This window comes from Gouania willdenowi, chromosome 7 (assembly GCF_900634775.1).
Source record: "Gouania willdenowi chromosome 7, fGouWil2.1, whole genome shotgun sequence".
Taxonomy (NCBI): domain Eukaryota; kingdom Metazoa; phylum Chordata; class Actinopteri; order Blenniiformes; family Gobiesocidae; genus Gouania; species Gouania willdenowi.
Genome location: NC_041050.1, coordinates 34316688 through 34337857, shown reverse-complemented (window position 1 = coordinate 34337857; position 21170 = coordinate 34316688). Strand labels below are relative to the sequence as shown.

The following is a 21170-nucleotide window of genomic DNA, read 5'->3' as shown; positions in this document are numbered from 1 at the left end:
CGCAAAAGTCTTTTTTTTTTTTTTTTTTAAATCAAACACTGTTTACTTTGTACTGATATGATATTCTTTATCCCTCAGATAAACCAGGAACGTGCCCTCGTGACCTGCTTCACATAGATTCTTCTATTTGTCATGATTGGAAGAAATGTGACAATGACTATGATTGCCCTGGAGAAGAGAAGTGCTGCAACACTCGCTGTGGACAAAGATGCGCAAACTTAGGTAAAAATACTTAAACCAATCTAGATAATATTTGTAGCAATTTTTGGTATGTTTTAAACATGTTTTAATTGTTGCCTTTCTTTTTCCATTTGAGTTAATGGTAATGTGTAATGAGAAAAAAAAAAGTCTTGTCTAGTCTCACCCCAACCACAAGTCCTTGACTTTAAAAATGGCAGCATTATTATTATCTATATATCATTATTGCTAGGTTCTATACGTGTTATGGAAAATTAGATGTTCTTTTAAAAGCAAATTTTTTTAACTTTTGGCCACTAGGGGCGCCAGACCGGAAAGTTTCATGCAAGCGCCCCGAGTGGCCACAAAAGCGCTGCAGCACTGTCGCAAAAATCATCAAACAGTCAATCAAAAGGCAGGGAGGCTGGCCTGACTGTGTATGCAGACAGTAGTTGACCTGTAACTTCGGGATAAGGACTGACTCTAATAGCTGGGCTCACGCCGCGGCTACAGTCTATGGGCTGGAGGAGCAGCCGCCACCACCGCCGCACTCCTCTGCCCAACGCTGGAGGCCCGGTGCTCGCATCGGTGGCGCTCCCACCCTACTCCTTGGCCTCGCCGCAGTCGACGACCCCCTTCGCCAAGGGTCGGCGCAGCGGACGGGGTCAAGGCAGACAGGCGACCCCGCGCACGCTGGGTTGCCTGTCCCCTGTGACCACCGGAGAAGGGGGCCGACAACAGCGCCGAAGCCAGGGAATAGGGAGGAAGTACCACTGACGCGGGCCAAGCACTGGGTCTCCGGCGGTGGGGAGAAGAGTGCTGCAGTGGCGGCTGCTCCTCCAGCCCATACACTGTAGCCACAGCACGCTTCGCAACCCAGCCCTGAGAGCCAATCCTTATCTTGAAGTTATGGATCTGACTTGCCGACTTCCCTTAATAAAGAATCCACTGAACTATCGCAGCGATTAGTGCACCATTAACCCAACACGAAACTACCAAATTGCGCTCTTTTTGCTGGAAACAAAGGCTAACTCATTTCAGCTGCCCACAGCAATGGCGTCGGGTCGGGAAATGCCTGTATGTTGTGATGACACGTGAGAACTATATATATCCAAGCCTGTGGTCATGTGACTGTCGTAAGGTGAAATGTCCAGGCATTCTCCAAGTCACATGACCTGGTGAAAGACGGTCCGTCTCCGCAAAACGTACATAGTCGGTACTTCAAAAAGGAAGCCCCGCTCACAGCATTGATACTGTCAAGCACTGTAAATTGGCCCGAGGAATCATTTAAAATAACTCATATGGGTCAAGTCTTTAGGTCAAAAAGTCTACGGTGTGCCTTTAATGTAGAAAATCCAGGTTTTTTTTTTTTTTAAAACTGTGTTTATTTTGTACTGATATGAGATCATCTATCTTTCAGATAAACCAGGAACGTGCCCTCGTGCGCTCCTTCACATTGATTCTTCTCGTTGTCATGATTGGAAGAAATGTAACAATGACTATGATTGCCCTGGGGAAGAGAAGTGCTGCAAAACTCGCTGTGGACAAAGATGCGCAAACTTAGGTAAAAATACAGTAATTAACAAATCAATGTGGATGGATAATCCACTAGGTAGCTTTCTGGATATTTTTAAAAAAAATTGTATTTGGCTACCTTTCTTTAGTGTGTAATAATCACAGCATTTTGTAAAGATCAAATGCTCTTGTTGAGTTTCACCCCTACAACAAGTCCTTCACTTTAGAAATGACTGCATAATTATCATCTAAAAAAGCAAATATCATGTCAATGCTATGTTCTATATGTCTTATGTAGAACAAGAGGTGTTTTAATGTATAAAATCGAGGATTTTATAAAATCAAAAACAATGTTTTTTTTTTTGTACTGATACAAGATTCTTTATCCCTCAGATAAACCAGGAACGTGCCCTCGTGAGCTGCTTCACATTGATTCTTCTCTTTGTAATAAATGGTGGAAATGTAACAATGACTATGATTGCCCTGGAGAAGATAAGTGCTGCAACACTGGCTGTGGACAAAGATGTGCAAACTTAGGTAAATATAATTAACAAACAAAACTGAAATATTCACTAAGATTTCTGGATTTTTTGAGAAAAAAAATGGATTTGCCTGCCTTTCTCTAATTGAATCAGTGGTAATAACAATAAATGGTCTTGTTGAGTCTCTCCCCAAACAACAGTCTTTCAATTTTGAAACGGCTGCATTGTTATCATCTACAAAAGGAGGATACATCATCAATGTCATGTTTTGTACGTCTTATGTAAAAAAGGAGGTGTTTTAAAAAAGGTCCACAATTTTTTTACATTAAATCAAAAGCTATGTTTATTTTGTACTGATATAAAATCATTTATCCCTCAGATAAACCAGGAACGTGTCCTCGTGAGCTGCTTCAGATCGATTCTTCTCTTTGTCATGAATGGAAGAAATGTGACAATGACTATAATTGCCCTGGAGAAGAGAAGTGCTGCAACACTCGCTGTGGACAAAGATGTTCAAACTTAGGTAAATATACTTAAACCAATCCAAATAATCTTTCTCGCAATTTTTGGGATTTTTTGAATTTTTTTTATACTTTCCTTTCTTTTTCAATTTGAATTAATGATAATATGTAATCACAACAGAATTTTGTGAAAAACAAATGCACTTGTGGAGTCTCATCCATACCACAAGTCATTCACTTTAAAAATGAGCATTATTATTATCTACAAAAGCAGATATATCATCAGTGCCAAGTTGTATTAGTCTAATGGAGAATAAGATGTTTTTTTAATGTAGAAAAACTAGGGGTTTATTTTATTAAAAAAACTGTTTATTTTGTACTGATATGAGATCATTTATCTTTCAGATAAACCAGGAACGTGCCCTCGTGCGCTCCTTCACATTGATTCTTCTCGTTGTCATGATTGGAAGAAATGTGACAATGACTATGATTGCCCTGGGGAAGAGAAATGCTGCAAAACTCACTGTGGACAAAGATGCGCAAACTTAGGTAAAAATGCAGTAATTAACAAACCAATGTGGATGGATAATCCACTAGGTAGCTTTCTGGATAATTTTTAAAAAAATTGTATTTGGCTACCTTTCTTTAGTGTGTAATAATCACAGCATTTTGTAAAGATCAAATGCTCTTGTTGAGTTTCACCCCTACTACAAGTCATTCACTATAGAAATGACTGCATTATTATCATCTAAAAAAGCAAATATCATGTCAATGCTATGTTCTATATGTCTTATGTAGAACAAGAGGTGTTTTAATGTATAAAATCGAGGATTTTATAAAATCAAAAACAATGTTTTTTTTTTTGTACTGATACAAGATTCTTTATCCCTCAGATAAACCAGGAACGTGCCCTCGTGAGCTGCTTCACATTGATTCTTCTCTTTGTAATAAATGGTGGAAATGTAACAATGACTATGATTGCCCTGGAGAAGATAAGTGCTGCAACACTGGCTGTGGACAAAGATGTGCAAACTTAGGTAAAGATAACTAACAAACAAATCTGAAATATTCACTAAGATTTCTGGATTTTTTGAGAAAAAAAATGGATTTGCCTGCCTTTCTCTAATTGAATCAGTGGTAATAACAATAAATGGTCTTGTTGAGTCTCTCCCCAACCAACAGTCTTTCAATTTTGAAACGGCTGCATTGTTATCATCTACAAAAGGAGGATACATCATCAATGTCATGTTTTGTACGTCTTATGTAAAAAAGGAGGTGTTTTAAAAAAGGTCCACAATTTTTTTACATTAAATCAAAAGCTATATTTATTTTGTACTGATATAAAATCATTTATCCCTCAGATAAACCAGGAACGTGTCCTCGTGAGCTGCTTCAGATCGATTCTTCTCTTTGTCATGAATGGAAGAAATGTGACAATGACTATAATTGCCCTGGAGAAGAGAAGTGCTGCAACACTCGCTGTGGACAAAGATGTTCAAACTTAGGTAAAAATACTTAAACCAATCCAAAAAATCTTTCTAGCAAATGTTGGGATTTTTTGAATTTTTTTTACATTTGCCTTTCTTTTTCAATTTGAATTAGAAGGAAATGTGTAATCACGCCAGAATTTAGTGAAAAATAAATGTTCTTGTGGAGTCTCATCCCTACCACAAGTCCTTGACTTTAAAAATGGCTGCATTATTATTATCTACAAAAGCAGATATATCATCAGTGCCAAGTTGTATTAGTCTAATGGAGAAATTTATGTTTTTTTAATGTAGAAAATCCAGGGTTTAAATTTATTTAAAAAACTTTTTATTTAGTACTGATATGAGATCAATTATCTTTCAGATAAACCAGGAACGTGCCCACGTGGGCTGCAAAACATTGATTCTTCTCTTTGTCATGATTGGAAGAAATGTAACAATGACTATAGTTGCCCTGGAGAAGTGAAGTGCTGCAAAACTCACTGTGGACAAAGTTGCGCAAACTTAGGTAAAGATACAGTAATTAACAAACCAATCTGGATGGATAATCCACTAAGTAGATTTCTAGATTTTTTCAAAACAATTGTATTTCGCTGCCTTTCTTTATTTGAATCAGTGTGTAATCATGACAGCATTTTGTAAAAATAAAATGCTCTTGTTGAGTTTCATCTCTACTACAAGTCCTTTAGAAATGACTGCATTATTATCAACTAAAAGAGAAAAAGTAATCTCAATACAATGTTCTTTATGTCTTACGGAAAAGAAAAGATGTTTTAATGGAAAAAATTGAAGATTTTACAAAATCAAAATCTATGTTATTTTTTTGTACTGATACAAGATTCTTTATCCCTCAGATAAACCTGGAACGTGCCCTCATGAGCTGCTTCACATTGATTCTTCTCTTTGTAATAAATGGAAGAAATGTGACAATGACTATGATTGCCCTGGAGAAGAGAAGTGCTGCAACACTGGCTGTGGACAAAGATGCGCAAACTTAAGTAAACATAAATGAGAAACCAATCTGGATAGGTCACTATAAAGATTTCTGGATTTTTTAAGAAAAAAATGTATTTGCCTAACTTTCTCTAATTGAATCAGTGGTAATAAGAATAAATAGTCTTAAGTCTCACCCCAACCAGCAATCCTAAACTTTTGAAACGGCTGCATTGGTATCATCTACAAAAGCAGGATATATCATCAATGTCATGTTTTGTACGTCTTATGTAAAATAAGAGGTGTTTTAATGCAAAGGAAAAAAATCAAGGATTGTACTGATATGAGATTATTTATCTCTCAGCTAAACCAGGAACGTGTCCTCGTGAGCTGCTTCAGATCGATTCTTCTCTTTGTCATGAATGGAAGAAATGTAACAATGACTATAATTGCCCTGGAGAAGAGAAGTGCTGCAACACTCGCTGTGGACAAAGATGTTCAAACTTAGGTAAATATACTTAAACCAATCCAAATAATCTTTCTAGCAATTTTTGGGATTTTTTTTAATTTTTTTTATACTTTCCTTTCTTTTTCAATTTGAATTAATGATAATGTGTAATCACAACAGAATTTTGTGAAAAACAAATGCACTTGTGGAGTCTCATCCCTACCACAAGTCATTCACTTTAAAAATGGCTGCATTATTATTATCTACAAAAGCAGATATATCATCAGTGCCAAGTTGTATTAGTCTAATGGAGAATAAGATGTTTTTTTAATGTAGAAAAACTAGGGGTTTATTTTATTTAAAAAACTGTTTATTTTGTACTGATATGAGATCATTTATCTTTCAGATAAACCAGGAACGTGCCCTCGTGGGCTGCAACACATTGATCCTTCTCTTTGTCATGATTGGAAGAAATGTAACAATGACTATAATTGCCCTGGAGAAGAGAAGTGCTGCAAAACTCACTGTGGACAAAGATGTGCAAATTTAGGTAAAGATACAGTAATTAACAAACCAATCTGGATGGATAATCCACTAAGTAGATTTCTCGATTTTTTCAAAACAATTATATTTGGCTGCTTTTCTTTATTTGGATCAGTGTTTAATAATCACAGCATTTTGGAAAGATAAAATACTCTTGAGTTTCACCCCTACTACAAGTCCTTCACTTTAGAAATGGCTGCATTATTATCATCTAAAAGAGCAAATATCATATCAATACTGTGTTCTTTATGTCGTACGGAAAACAAGAGATGTTTTAATGTATAAATTTGAGGATTTTACAAAATCGAAAACTATGTTTTTTTTTTTTGTACTGATACAAGATTCTTTATCCCTCAGATAAACCAGGAACGTGCCCTCATGAGCTGCTTCACATTGATTCTTCTCTTTGTAATAAATGGAAGAAATGTAACAATGACTATGATTGCCCTGGAGAAGAGAAGTGCTGCAACACTGGCTGTGGACAAAGATGCGCAAACTTAAGTAAATATAAATGAGAAACCAATCTGGATAAGTCACTATAAAGATTTCTGGATTTAAAAAAAAAATGTATTTGCCTAACTTTCTCTAATTGAATCAGTGGTAATAAGAATAAATAGTCTTAAGTCTCACCCCAACCAGCAATCCTAAACTTTTGAAACGGCTGCATTGGTATCATCTACAAAAGCAGGATATATCATCAATGTCATGTTTTGTACGTCTTGTGTAAAATAAGAGGTGTTTTAATGTAAAAAAAAATCAAGGATTGTACTGATATGAGATTATTTATCTCTCAGATAAACCAGGAACGTGTCTTCGTGAGCTGCTTCACATCGATTCTTCTCTTTGTCATGATTGGAAGAAATGTAACAATGACTATGATTGCCCTGGAGAAGAGAAGTGCTGCAACACTCGCTGTGGACAAAGATGTTCAAACTTAGGTAAATATACTTAAACCAATCCAAATAATCTTTCTAGCAATTTTGGTGACTTGCTTTAAAATTTTCCTTTCTTTTTCAATTTGAATTAATGATAATGTGTAATCACAACACAATTTTGTGAAAAATAAATGTTCTTGTGGAGTCTCATCCCGACCACAAGTCATTCACTTTAAAAATGGCTGCATTATTATTATCTACAAAAGCAGATATATCATCAGTGCCAAGTTGTATTAGTCTAATGGAGAATAAGATGCTTTTTTAATGTAAAAAATCCAGGGGTTTATTTTATTTAAAAAACTGTGTTTATTTTGTTCTGATATGAGATCATTTATCTTTCAGATAAACCAGGAACGTGCCCACGTGGGCTGTATCACATTGATCCTTCTCGTTGTCATGATTGGAAGAAATGTGACAATGACTATGATTGCCCTGGAGAAGTGAAGTGCTGCAAAACTCGCTGTAGACATAGATGCGCAAACTTAGGTAAAGATAATTAACAAACCAATCTGGATGGATAATCCACTAGGTAGCTTTCTGGATTTTTTTTCAAAACAATTGTATTCGGCTGCCTTTCTTTATTTGAATCAGAGCAATAATCACAGCATTTTGTAAAGATCAAATGCTCTTGTTGAGTTTCACCCCTACTACAAGTCCTTCACTTTAGAAATGGCTGCATTATCGTCATCTAAAAGAGCAAATATCATACCAATGCTGAGTTCTATATGTCTTATGCAGAACAAGAGGTGTTTTAATGTATAAATTAGAGGATTTTATAAAATCAAAAATTATGTTTTTTTTTGTACTGATACAAGATTCTTTATCCCTCAGATAAACCAGGAACGTGCCCTCATGAGCTGCTTCACATTGATTCTTCTCTTTGTAATACATGGTGGAAATGTAACAATGACTATGATTGCCCTGGAGAAAAGAAGTGCTGCAACACTGGCTGTGGACAAAGATGTGCAAACTTAGGTAAAGATAATTAACAAACAAATCTGAAATATTCACCAAGTAGATTTCTGGATTTTTTGACAAAAATAATGGATTTGCCTGCCTTTCTGTAATTGAATCAGCAATAATAATAGTACAGTCTTGTTGAGTCTCACCCCAACCAGCAGTCATGAACTTTTGAAACGGCTGCATTGTTATCATCTACAAAAGCAGGATATATCATAAATGCCCTGTTTTGTAAGTCTTGTGTAAAATAAGAGGTGTTTTAATGTAAAAAAAAAAAAATCATAGGCATCTATTTCAAATAAAAAACTTTGATTATTTTGTCCTGATATGTGATTCTTTATCCCTCAGATAAACCAGGAACGTGTCCTCGTGAGCTGCTTCACATTAATTCTTCTCTTTGTCATGATTGGAAGAAATGTGACAATGACTATGATTGCCCTGGAGAAGAGAAGTGCTGCAACACTGGCTGTGGACAAAGATGTTCAAACTTAGGTAAATATACTGAAACCAATCCAAATAATCTTTCTAGCAATTTTGGGGACTTTTATTTAAAATGTTCCTTTCTTTTTCAATTTGAATTAATGATAATGTGTAATCACAACAGAAATTTGTGAAAAATAAATGTTCTTGTGGAGTCTCATCCCTACCACAAGTCCTTCACTTTAAAAATGGCTGCATTATTATTATTATCTACAAAAGCAGATATATCATCAGTGCCAAGTTGTATTAGTCTAATGGAGAATTAGATGTGTTTTTAACGTAAAAAAAACTAGGGGTTTATTTTATTTTAAAAACTGTGTTTATTTTGTACTGATATGAGATCATTTATCTTTCAGAAAAACCAGGAACGTGCCCACGTGGGCTGTATCACATTGATCCTTCTCGTTGTCATGATTGGAAGAAATGTGACAATGACTATAATTGCCCTGGAGAAGTGAAGTGCTGCAACACTCGCTGTAGACAAAGATGCGCAAACTTGGGTAAAGATAATTAACAAACCAATCTGGATGGATAATCCACTAAGTAGATTTCTGAATTTTTTTTAAAACAATTATATTTGGCTGCCTTTCTTTATTTGAATCAGTGTGTAATAATCACAGCATTTTGTAAAGATCAAATGCTCTTGTTGAGTTTCACCCCTACTACAAGTCCTTCACTTTAGAAATGACTGCATTATTATCATCTAAAAGAGCAAATATCATATTAATGCTGTGTTCTATATGTCAAAAACTGTTTTTTTTTTGTTTTGATACAAGATTCTTTATCCCTCAGATAAACCAGGAACGTGCCCACATGGGCTGCTTCACATTGATTCTTCTCTTTGTAAAACATGGTGGAAATGTAACAATGACTATGACTGCCCTGGAGAAGAGAAGTGCTGCAACACTGGCTGTGGACAAAAATGTGCAAACTTAGGTAAAGATATTTAACAAACAAATCTGGATTTTCTTTTTGGCTTTTTTTTTTTAAAAATGTTTTGCCTTTGTTTTTCCATTTAAACAAATGTAATCACGACAGCATTTTGTGAAGAATAAATGCTCTTGTTGAGTTTCACCCCTACGACACAAGTCCTTCACTTTAGAAATGGCTGCATTACTATCATAATTATCTACAAAAGCAGGATATATCACATCAATGCCATGTTCCTTATGTCTTATGTACATAAGTTTTAAATTAGAAAATCCAGGGTTTTAAAATTTTATTCCGTTTTTATCCAAGACCAAGTTTATTGTTTTAAAACATATAATTTTTTTTTTTATCCCTCAGATAAACCGGGAACATGCCCTCGTACGCTCATTCAGCATGGTTCACTTAATTGTCAGAAATGGAAGGAATGTGATTGTGACTATGACTGCCCCAAAGATGAGAAGTGCTGCAACACTCGCTGTGGACAAAGATGCACAAACTTACATGAAGGTAATTAACAAAACTAACCAGCATAATCTTTTCAAGGAGATTTCTGTACTTTGTTTTATTTCAGCCTTTCCTTGTTTGATTAAATCAGTGTAAACTTGTCATCCCTAAAGCATGATAGCTTTAAATCGTCATTTTTGTCTCCTAGAAAAACCAGGATCCTGTCCACTTTGTGAGTCCTATTTGCGTCATTGTGACAGTGTTGACAAATGCAGCAATGACAATGATTGCAGCGGTGATCATAAGTGTTGCAATTTTTTTAAATTTATGCCAGTGATGGTTTTTATTCATAAAAACTGGTATGAGTTTATAACAAACTTGACTGGTTTCACCCACAGACCAACAGTTGCAGTCTAAACAATAACATTTGTACTGCAATAGGCCATAAAACAGTATTTTCTAGATTCTTACAACTATCTTTAATTGTGAGGCTTATCTCTCGTTAATACTAATAATAAGACTTAGTTATTTTACATAATGACAAATGGGTGATGTTATTGTTGTAGTAGGGGTGGCACGATTTTGATTAGAAATTGATTACACATTGAACTGTAGTTTAAAAATTGTTGTTAGGAAAAAAAATACAATATAATAATAAAACTTTACTTAGTGCCACTGTCAGCCTAACACTTGCCTAGTATGAATGTGGTGTGTGCGTGAGTGTTGGTGGTGGTCGGAGCGGCCAATGGCGCAAGATGGCAGCCTCGCTTCCATCAGTCTGTCCCAGAGCAGCTGTGGCTACAATAGTAGCTTACCACCACTAAGTGTGAAGTGAAAGAATAATGCCATGTAAAGCTCGTTCAGTGACCAAAATAAGGCGCTACATAAATCCACTGCATTATTATTATTATTATATGATATTGTGAAACTAAAACCACACAGCTCATATGTGGCCATCATTATTATAACATCCTTTAAAAAAAAAATACACCAGAGACTGTTTATGATCCATACACACTTCTTTTGCTGACCTGTGGGGGAAGTAACATACATCTGCTGCATCTGCTCAAAAAAGAACAACCGCAAAGAGCGTAAGACGATCCCCAACTCATGTGTACATAGAAACCAGTTATTTTGAATAACTAGATTCCAGTGCCACTGCTCCTCTATTTTAATCCATGTGGGCTTTTTTTTACATCAACTGTGATGATTGCTCACCCTATTGAAGAGGTATATAAAGCGTTTCTCTATGAGCTAGTGAATACATTATTTCCTGAAAGTAATAATCAAAATAAAACCATTAGTTTTTAATTAGACTGTTCACAAACAAAGAGATCAATAAACAAATAAATAAACGCTGGTAAAAACACAACAACCTCCGCAAAGTTAATAATGAATTGAAAGGATAGATTAGTAATAACTTTTTTCAGTGAATGGCAAAATTGCCTTCATTATTCACACTCCACTTAGACAGAAAATACAGACAGACAGAGCTGAATGGAGAAGAGTAAATGAGTCAGATTTGGGTTTACCAGTAGGACCCAGACAGATCTTCGGCTAATTGTGACAGAAATGACAAATGCAACAATGACTTTGAATGTCGGGGTGATCAAAAGTGCTGGAGTCTTCGCTGTGGGACTGAATGTGTGAACCCACACAAAAGTCATTCTTGAACTGATAAGCAAAATCTTTAAAGTAGAATATTTTTGGTTTTGTACTGTGTTTCTAACAATTGTGCCTGCTTTCCTCAACTAATAACAGCAATAGTTTAGTAGTTGACCAGCTCTAATTTTATCAGGTAATAACATTTCCTAGTTTAACCCATTAGTTTAACCCATTAACAGTGTGCAGTTAACAAATATAAAGGCAAGTAGAAAATGTCAAACTCCCCCACCCAATCACCACCTCCATAAAGACAATATTACCTGCAGCACTGTATATATATATATTCTTTATCCTTATCCTTAATCCTCTATTATCCCTTACCCTTTATTTATCATTATTATTACTATTGTTGCTGGTTTTGCATTTTGGTTTTTGTTCTGCTCACCAACAACCAAGTAATATTCCTTTGCTGTTTTAAAACTGCACTTGGCAAATAATTTTTTTCTGATTCTGAAAACCCTGAAATAAGACAAAGTGGGTTTGAAAATGGATGGATGGTAAATGTCAGTCACTTTTCTCCTTTTTTTTTTTTTTCTTTGTTATTTTTAAATATGCACATTTCTTCATTTGTTTACAAGTGAGGCAAATATACCAAAGCAATTAAAGATGATCAATGTCTTATATTTACTCATTTCTTTCTTCAGCACAAAAGCCTGGAAAGTGCCCTGACAACCACTCTCATTGGTATCGGTACGGTTATAAAAAGGCTCACAAATGCTCTGATGACTCTGACTGCCCCGGGAACCAGAAGTGTTGCGGCTGCCGCTCTGAACGTAGATGTGCTGATCCATGCTCAGGTGACTGACGACTCAATGAAGAAAATCTCTTTTGTAGCATTGAGTAATTTAGTTTGTTCCACGTCTATGTCTGTGGTTTGCCAGAACTTGTAAACAGTTGAAATTTACTATGGTTAATAAAAAACAAAAAAACTATATTTGTTATTTGTTTACCTTGAATAGACTTATGAAGAAAAAAAGGTTTAAAACCACTGTATGGTTTCCCGATAGCTCAGCAGACAATAAATGATCTCTTTAGCTATTTGATTCAAGATTTAAAACTAAGCTAAGGCCTAAAATTATTTTAATTATTTATTTTGGAGGCTACTCAAGTATTGTTAGGGTTTATTGTCCCAAACTAGAAAATTGACTCATTTCTCCCATTCCTTCATGCTAAATTATTCAAAAGTAAAACTGTAAATGCATTTGAAAAGGTTTTCTTAAAGATACAATTCTGGATAGTCAAAAACTTGCTTTAGAGAGAAAGTGATGCCTAAAAAAATTGAAAAGCAGTTTAACCTGTGTGTGTGTGTGTGTGTGTGTGTGTGTGTGTGTGTGTGTGTGTGTGTGTGTGTGTGTGTGTGTGTGTAGTTGTTACAGGACAAGGGAAACCAGGGCTTTGTCCACGTTCTAACCAATCAAGAGCGCGTCATCATAAACACTGCAAGGATCAGTGCCATAGTGACAATGATTGTCATGGAAAAAAGAAGTGCTGCTTCAAAGGTTGTGGAAAGAGATGCCTGAACCCAGTGAAAAGTAAGATGAAACAAAGATAAAACTAATTCTTGTAAATATAAGTTTTGCTTTTTCAAAGATGAAATGTCATGTAACTGCGTTTTTGTCTCGTTTTTCCCAGTGTTCTCCTTTGTGCTCTGTAAGCTCTTTGGCCAATGTTAAGGGCACCTGACGTGTCGTCCCAGAGAGCTGGACTGATTGTGAACAACACATGCTGTGTTAATCCATCATCCTGCAGGGACCACTATCAAACTTCTCAGAAGCATTTACTTGGATAAATGCAAAATGTTCTAATCAAACACTGTTTTCTCCCCAACTCCACATAGTTTTACTTTCTTTAGTTTGATCAAATCCCTTTTCTTAATGACCGTGAGATCATCCCTTGATCTAAAGACAAAGTAACATGATTCTTCCTGCCAATAAATTTCTATCTATTGCATTACATTCAAATGTGTCATGAATTTGTCATTACGTTGAAGGTCAGTCTTATATTTAACAACTATTTATGTTTAAGTTTTATAAAGATCAAGGTATTAACTCTAGGGTGGGGGGGTCTCATTGACATAATGCCACCTTGGTTATCAACTAATAGCATCACTCATAGCCATTGAAAAAAACATCAAACAGCATTCATAAGAACATGTTAACTTGCTTTCCCTGTATAAAAGTGGATCTCCAATGTTTTCTTAAGATCCAAAACCTTAATGTTACTTTTGGGACCATAACATAACATTACTAAATAATGAACAACAAAACACTGATGATAAATATACACGTATTAAAAAAATACTCAAAACGTAAATCAATCAACACCATAAGGTAATAAAATGAACAAAATTAAGTCAAGGCTTTGGGGGTTGTAAATGGTTTTATAACCCATTCTAGTGAGTCAGTATAGATAAACTGGGTCTTTAAACTGCCAAATAAATGCAGTACATATAAAAACCAACACACACGTGAAAAAGCTTCATTAAAAGGACTTTCCAATCTGAACATGGAGTCCAGCGTGACACAAAACATAAACATGTTTAAGCTGAGACTCCAAGAGTACATTACTTATTTTTGGTATCCATAATACTTGACTACAAAAAGCTTTTTACCAAACTCACACTAGTGGAGACAAATAAGAAGAAGACTACATGTTTAGTTGCTATTGCTCTTTAGTAGTTTGACACAACCATGGCTGCAATTCCCAAACACAACAATTCATACGCTGCAAGATTAGAAACAGTTTTGCACGACTTCTTAACAAAAACTGAGATTGAGTTGCATTCACTGTGGATTAAGTTTGTAGTACAAAATTGGTCCATATTTAGTAATGATAATAATAATTGTACAAAGACACATAGCCAAATTATAACATTACATGTATGAAAATAAGAGAGAAATTAAAAGATACAGTAATAGCCAGAGTATATAAATAGTTTAACTACAATAAATAAAAACAATGTTTTAATAAGTGACTGAAACAATGTGAGAGTCAACACACCAAAGGGAAATTATAACAAGGTTTCTTAAAGGGATCCTCCACAGTTTGGCCTAAACTCTTTCAAATCTATTTATTATAAGATCTATGCCTACAAAATGCATTAATTTTGGACCATATTGGTTTTATTAACTTTTGAAAATGAGACTACTTTACCGTTTTAGAACCTGTATTCCGCTATCATGAAATGTTGATGACATCACACACCCCCTTTTGCCTGCAAACATTATATTGAAGTGAAGCATTAAATCTTCTTTTTAGATCATTTAACAGCTTTTACGGTCAAAGTGACAACTTGTGCTGCTTTTGGTTGCTCTAAATAATCAGGTAAAATTAAAGATGCCGATCTAACACTGTTTGGTTTACCAGAAGAGAATAGAAACAGTTGTGACCCGAGGAAAATCTATGACCGCAGGGAGCGACAGTTACAACTCTGCAGTTTTGTAGTAGACAATGAAGCAGAGAAGAAAAGCTCTCCTGAGGGACCTTCGGCATCTATAACTTTTCCTGAGTATTTAAAACAAATATGGTGCAAAAATAATAATTTGTGTTAGGCATACATCTTCTAATAAGTACATTTCAAAGATTTTAGTAATTCGTTCACCTTCCATAATTCAAGTATTTTCAATCGTAGAATACAGATTGTTTTCATCAGTAGGAACACAAACATCCTATAAATCAGATGAAAACTGAATGCATTTGTGCAGAAATAGTCACAGAAAGCAAAGAAAAGATCCATTGAGGGATCAAATTTCTGCAATTTACTGACCAACCAAGCGCAGAGCCCGCAAACTATGTTCCCTGGGAGTCTGCCAAAAATGGGGCCACACTTGTTTACCCTGAATAAAGGCATTCAGAGGGGATGTAATGTCTCTCTTCAAACTAACTTTCATGCAACATTTTGGTTTTAAGAAAAAAACATGAGAAGGTACTCAAATTTAGTCAATGAATTTAGTATCAACAAAATGGACCTAACAAATGATTGGTAGTGTTTCACAGAGTGTTTAAAACATGATAGTTGGCTTCTTTTCCCACCTCAAACAAATTTTTTGCACATGTAAATTGAGAAGTTTAAGTGTTGGTGGATCAAATCAATGGTGTATTTCTGCTGTTGTAATTCATCATTTTTCATTTATTTTAAACTACTGTCATCTTATCCTTTTACATGTTTGAAATAAAGACATCATGAATCTATCAAACTATAAATCTCACCTTTTTCTAGCATGTGGAACTTTTATCATAAAAAACGAGTTGGCTCGACAAAGTAGAACATTGCTCATTTGTCCCCAAGAGATACCTTTATAATTGACATGGCAAGATGTACTTGTGACTCTTTTTGGCTAAAGGTACCATATTGTATTAAGTTTGTTGACAAATGAACCAAGAAGTATTATACTGAACAAACATTGCAGAGCTAAAAACTCCACACATATTTTCTACTGTGGTTAAATAAACATAAAATATAAAATAAAAAATGGTAAGAAATTGAGGGATGTAAGCAAGTAATGCTGGTCTTATGTCGTCAATGCAGTGTAAAATGTTCCATTAATATGTTTTCATTCAGGTAACATGAGATGAAAAGGTTCATACAAAAGTTGTCAGTGAAAATGTATAATCTTTTCACAAATCTTGGTCATCCTGTGCAGGGTATAACAGACCAGGTCACAATGAGTGATGGAAATAAAATCAGATTTGGTTGGATGTTTCTACATCTCCAATGTGAATTAAGGCTTCATTTTCATGAAATGTCAACAAAACTCAATGTATTCAGCCCAAGTCCTTTAAGTATTGAACATTCATCTTAATTTATACATTTACCCTTTCAGTCAGCAGCACAGGAATAGAAGAGTTGGATTTGAGCTGTGACCTTCCATCAGGTCTTATGAAAGACCTCAGTAACACTACAGGCACAAGGACCCTGCATTCCCTCGCTGCTTGTTGAGACTAACGCAGATGTCCTGGGATGTTTTTGTCCTAACAGGAGTTGCATTCCTGTGTGCAGGAGTTCAACATGAAGAAGCATTGGTCTACCTTGTGTGCATTCATTTTAGCATTTGTGTACCTCAACACAGTTTCTTTTACAGAAGCTGATGGCAGTTTTAGAGGTAGGTAAGGTTGATATAATCTGTCAGTTTGACGTTAATGTGCATGCTTTGTTGTGTTGGTGTAAACTGCAACAAGTCTTATAACCTTTGGATTGTTATAATTCCATGTGCGGTGCATGCTTTGAATGTGGAGTCTGTAGCTATAAAATTTAGTTTTTAAGAGTGTGTAAAACATAATGATGGGGTACATTTCCTGCAGTGGACAATAATGTAAATAACTAGGTGACCATATTTTGACTTCCGAAAAGAGGACACTTGGGCCGACGTTTTCTTGAATCTACCTTGTAACAGCAAAATATAGTAGATAAATTGTATAATAAGTTGTTATTGTCCATAAGGTTTAAAATTAATAAATCCCTTTATAACAAAGACTTAAACAACACCTAGAATCAGTGGTGACTCAAGTCAATCACATTTATTATACATTATTACAGTGGTTCTTAACCTTTATTGGATTGTGATCCATTTTTACATCACAAATTTCAAACATAATTCTAGAATTAGTTTTGAATCATGTTTGTTACTGTGTTACAAATACAGAGTAGCCAGGGTTAGTGCACAAAGTGACGACATGTATTTATTTGTCTTTTTTTTTCGCATTCCCTCTTGTCTTTATACTGCACTGTATTTAAAATAGATTTATGTTTGAGAGAGTGAAGATACAAAACTTAATCAGCAATTAATTTCAACTTTCAATCCATCTTGGACTGTAGTCTCTCTTCTCGTTGCCTCATGTGTGACAATTTCTTCAAAACAAAGCATAATTTTTAATGATTCCGTCACGTATGCGTAAAATTAAAGCAATGACATGATACTGGCTGTAAAGAGCAACAACTTCTTAGCTTTCAGGAACTGCTAGAATTTCTCCGACAGGGCAAAGATTAGTGGAGTTACAGTCATTTAAATGTACGTGTTCCCATAGATGCATTCAGGGTCCCTGTGAAACCCGGATATTTTGATGAGTTTGTAAAATCCAGCCGGACGGTCCAGACAAGACGTGAAAAGAGGATATGTCTGGGTAAACCAAGACGTATGGTCACCCTAGAATAACACATCTGGTAATACAAGTTTGGACGACTGAAATCTTTCTTAGAATTTTTTTTTTTTTTTTTTTGCAGCCTTTGACGGACCTCAAGTCCCTTGAATTTGAGTCCTGACATTTCTTTGACTTCCTTTATGCTGACGTTCTTTTCCATCAGTAAAGAAGGGACGATGCCCTCAGAAGCACTGGGGCACAGCCAAGTGTGCCGAGTTTTGCTATCGAGACAGTGACTGCCCCGATGATGAAAAGTGCTGCAGCAACGGATGTGGACATGAATGCGTTGCACCGTACAAAGGTAGGATTTAAACCGTCACAATTCTCTTTACAAATCTTCTCATGTGGGTTAAGGAAGAGTGTGTGTTTTTGTGTTTCAGTCAAGCCGGGTCGCTGTGGGTTTCCACAGAGAACTCAGATGTGTGCTGAATACTGCTACCATGATGGTCAGTGTCCAGGTACTGAAAAATGCTGCAGGACAACCTGTGGACACGCCTGCACTGAGCCCTGCTGAACCGTTCAATAAAGCAACGAGTTCACCTTTGTTTTTGTGTGTTTAACAATTTATCGAGTATATAGAAGACATTAGCTTTAGTAGTAGTAATAATATTAGTTAACTTATTCCTTCACAAACACAGTAGTTTTATATGTAATCTAAGGATGTATTTGTTCCAATGTTATTGTTACAAGAAGAACTTTGACTTCCGATATCAGATCTTAGAAACTCTGCTGTTAATTATGCAAGTATGATGCGTCTGGTGTGATTTGATTATTAGGTCTGCATGGAGTTACTGTTTTAGAATCTTAATTATTTAAAACCTTAAGCAATTTTATCTCACCGTTTTTAAGATAAGATGAAATTCAAGTAAATAAATTAATAAAAAAAAAAAAACTTGTACATTTGTTGTTGGATTTTCTTTAAATGAATTTCAATTAGTGACCTCTGTCTGTAAAAAGTGCCCTGTAAATAAAGTTTACTTATTCACCTACTTAGAAACTGGAAAGCTGGCACACATGGTTTGATGACTTTCAATAAATGGTACCTGACAAAAACAACACAAAAAATTGACGTTAAACGTTAAACATTTTCTTGTCCTTTTAGGATTAATCAGTTGTTGGTTTTGCAGCGAGTATTGAAAAAAATAAGTCATTTTGAAAAAAGGTATCACTGGCTGTTTTAAAATCAAACACAGGCAGAAAATGTATATCTAACTACCACCACAGAGTCTGTTTTTAGATTGCAACGATTCTGGCCTGGAAACCAGCGAGGTTAAGAAATCTGTGAACCTTGTAGGTTTTCAGTTCACTGCCCCACAATGAGACAGAAGTGGACAAAACACTCCCTTTTAAGACTTGAGTGAAAGTACTAAAGTATTTACATAAAAACACATAGGTATTGAAAGTAATTAAGAAATCTCCAACATACACCATCCTTATCATAATTGATGAGAAAACATAGATACAAAATCTATTGCATATTTACAGTAGTGATGAATAACACTGGTGTTTCATTAATGACCATACCATTAGGGTTTGTGTTTAATAGATTGCATCAAACCAATTAAAATCATCATTACTCGCAGAATGAACAATGAGCTGTTCAGTAGGCTCAACATTACACAAAATAAAGGCAAAAAAGTTTGAGTTTAGCTGCATTCATCAATGACATGCAATTGTTTTATTTAACCAAAACAACAACAAAAAAACTAATTAACAACTGAAATATTAACAAAAAACAACAACAAAAACCTATTTCCATTCGTTGTGTATGACCATTTGAGTACAGGCTACACAATTGTTAGCACACCAGTATATATTATAAATTTGAAGATTAAATACATATATAATATATTTTTTTCAAATTACCTACATTTATTATTTAAAAAAAAAAAAAAAAAAAACACTTCCAAAAAGTCATTGCAATGTTTACAATCATAAATTCAAGTTGTACAACATTAAAATGGCAAAAACTTTAGCCTAATTCACTTTTACAATTGGACCCTTTCCAAAAACCAAGGTTGGTTCACAAAATATAAAAATAAGAATTTCATCAAAGACAAAATAGGTGTAAACAAAACATGAACGTTATTATCAAAACTCAATTATTCCCTGAAGTCAAACCTATACTTCGGCGTAATCAGATTTAAAAAAATAAATTACAGTTTTTAATACCTTTACGGGACATCGTTTAGAAGTATAGTGAAGAGTCGCAGTCGGCTCCCCGGGTTTTCAAAATGGCGCTTAGCACTTCCGCTACAAACAAACGGAAAAAAGTTAATATATTTCTCTTTGAAGCTCAACTTCTTCAAAACAGAACGACAGATACACTTACCGTTTAATCCGGTTAAATTTCGCGTACTCACCGCCAGTTTGTTGGGTTTCGTTCGGGACTTTTGTCCAGGTTTAACTTGACACAAGCGCGGTCGGTTAGCGGTGACCTGGAACTTAAAATAATATTGACCCCATTTGGAAGCGCTGCGGCCGGAAGTTTTTCAAAATAAAAGCAGGTCAAGCAACATGAGTAGCGAACAAAGGTGAGCGTTGCAATGATAAACCATCCATTTAAAGGTCTTGATCTAGAGTGATATTTATATTGGTTTGACCCGCCATAAAAACAGTTTCTTCCCCCAGGCTGTCACTCTGATCAACACAAAACAGTCAAAGAGTGTCAGACCTGGTTCTGTGAAATAACCCTGGAACTAAACATAACAACCCTGGATCAATCTGTCATTGAGAATGTTCATGTACATACTATTTAATTTAAATGTTCTCCTGCACTACTCATCAATGCACTACTGCACTATTATCTTATTATTATTATATTTTATTATTTTGTTTTATTTTTATATTATTATTATTATTATTATTATTATTATTATTATTATTATTATTATTATTATTATTATTATTATTATTATTTTGTTATTTTATTTAGTTTTGCACATTCTAGTCTAACTACTGTTTATATTTATGTTTATATTTATTATTATTTTTTCTAGTTGATTGTTATTATTTAATATTTACACTATTAGAGAGAGCACAGTTCACCAAGTCAAATTCCTCATGTATAACATACATTACTTGGTCAATAAAGTTGATTCTGATTCTGATTCTGATTCTGATTCAATTCAACTTTATTAATATAGCGCAGAATACAACAAAGTCATCTCAAAGCGCTTCACAATATAAAATTCACAGTCAGAAAGAAAGAACCCAACAAGATCCGCAAGCATTGTGGCACATTAAAGCCACACAAAAGAATATGACATCACTCCGAAGCACTATGTCTGTGTTTTGTGAGAGTTTTTGCTCGTGGTGTCTCCTCAGCCTTGGCTTATCTACATATTCCTATTTATCTACCCAGGAATTAATTAATGAAGAACAAAAAAATCTGCCATCGCTGCCATGTCCCTGAGCCTACAGCAGTTGTTGGGTTCTTTCTTTCTTACTCTGAACTTTGTATTTTATTAAGTGCGTTGACATGACTTTGTTGTAATTTGCTCCATATAAATACAGTTCAATTGAATTGAAATGAGTGGGTGTGTGTTTCATTAAAAAAAGATAATTTCATT

General features: G+C 35.0%; 2 protein-coding genes across 2 annotated transcripts in view; one reads left to right on the top strand and one right to left on the bottom strand.

The window, feature by feature from the left end:
- Positions 1 to 18609, bottom strand: part of LOC114467258 (TOX high mobility group box family member 2-like) — a 262292-nt gene extending 243683 nt beyond the window's left edge. The window contains exon 1 of the mRNA XM_028453431.1: positions 18589 to 18609. The gene's annotated coding sequence lies outside the window, so the exon portion shown is untranslated. The remainder of the gene's footprint in view (positions 1 to 18588) is intronic.
- On the top strand, positions 16418 to 18142 carry wfdc2 (WAP four-disulfide core domain 2). Its single transcript, XM_028453432.1, has 3 exons — positions 16418 to 16562; positions 17762 to 17899; positions 17979 to 18142. Exons 1-3 carry the CDS (start codon positions 16469 to 16471, stop codon positions 18110 to 18112), a joined length of 366 nt encoding a protein of 121 aa, XP_028309233.1. The 5' UTR covers positions 16418 to 16468; the 3' UTR covers positions 18113 to 18142.
- Positions 18610 to 21170: the final 2561 nt, after the last annotated feature.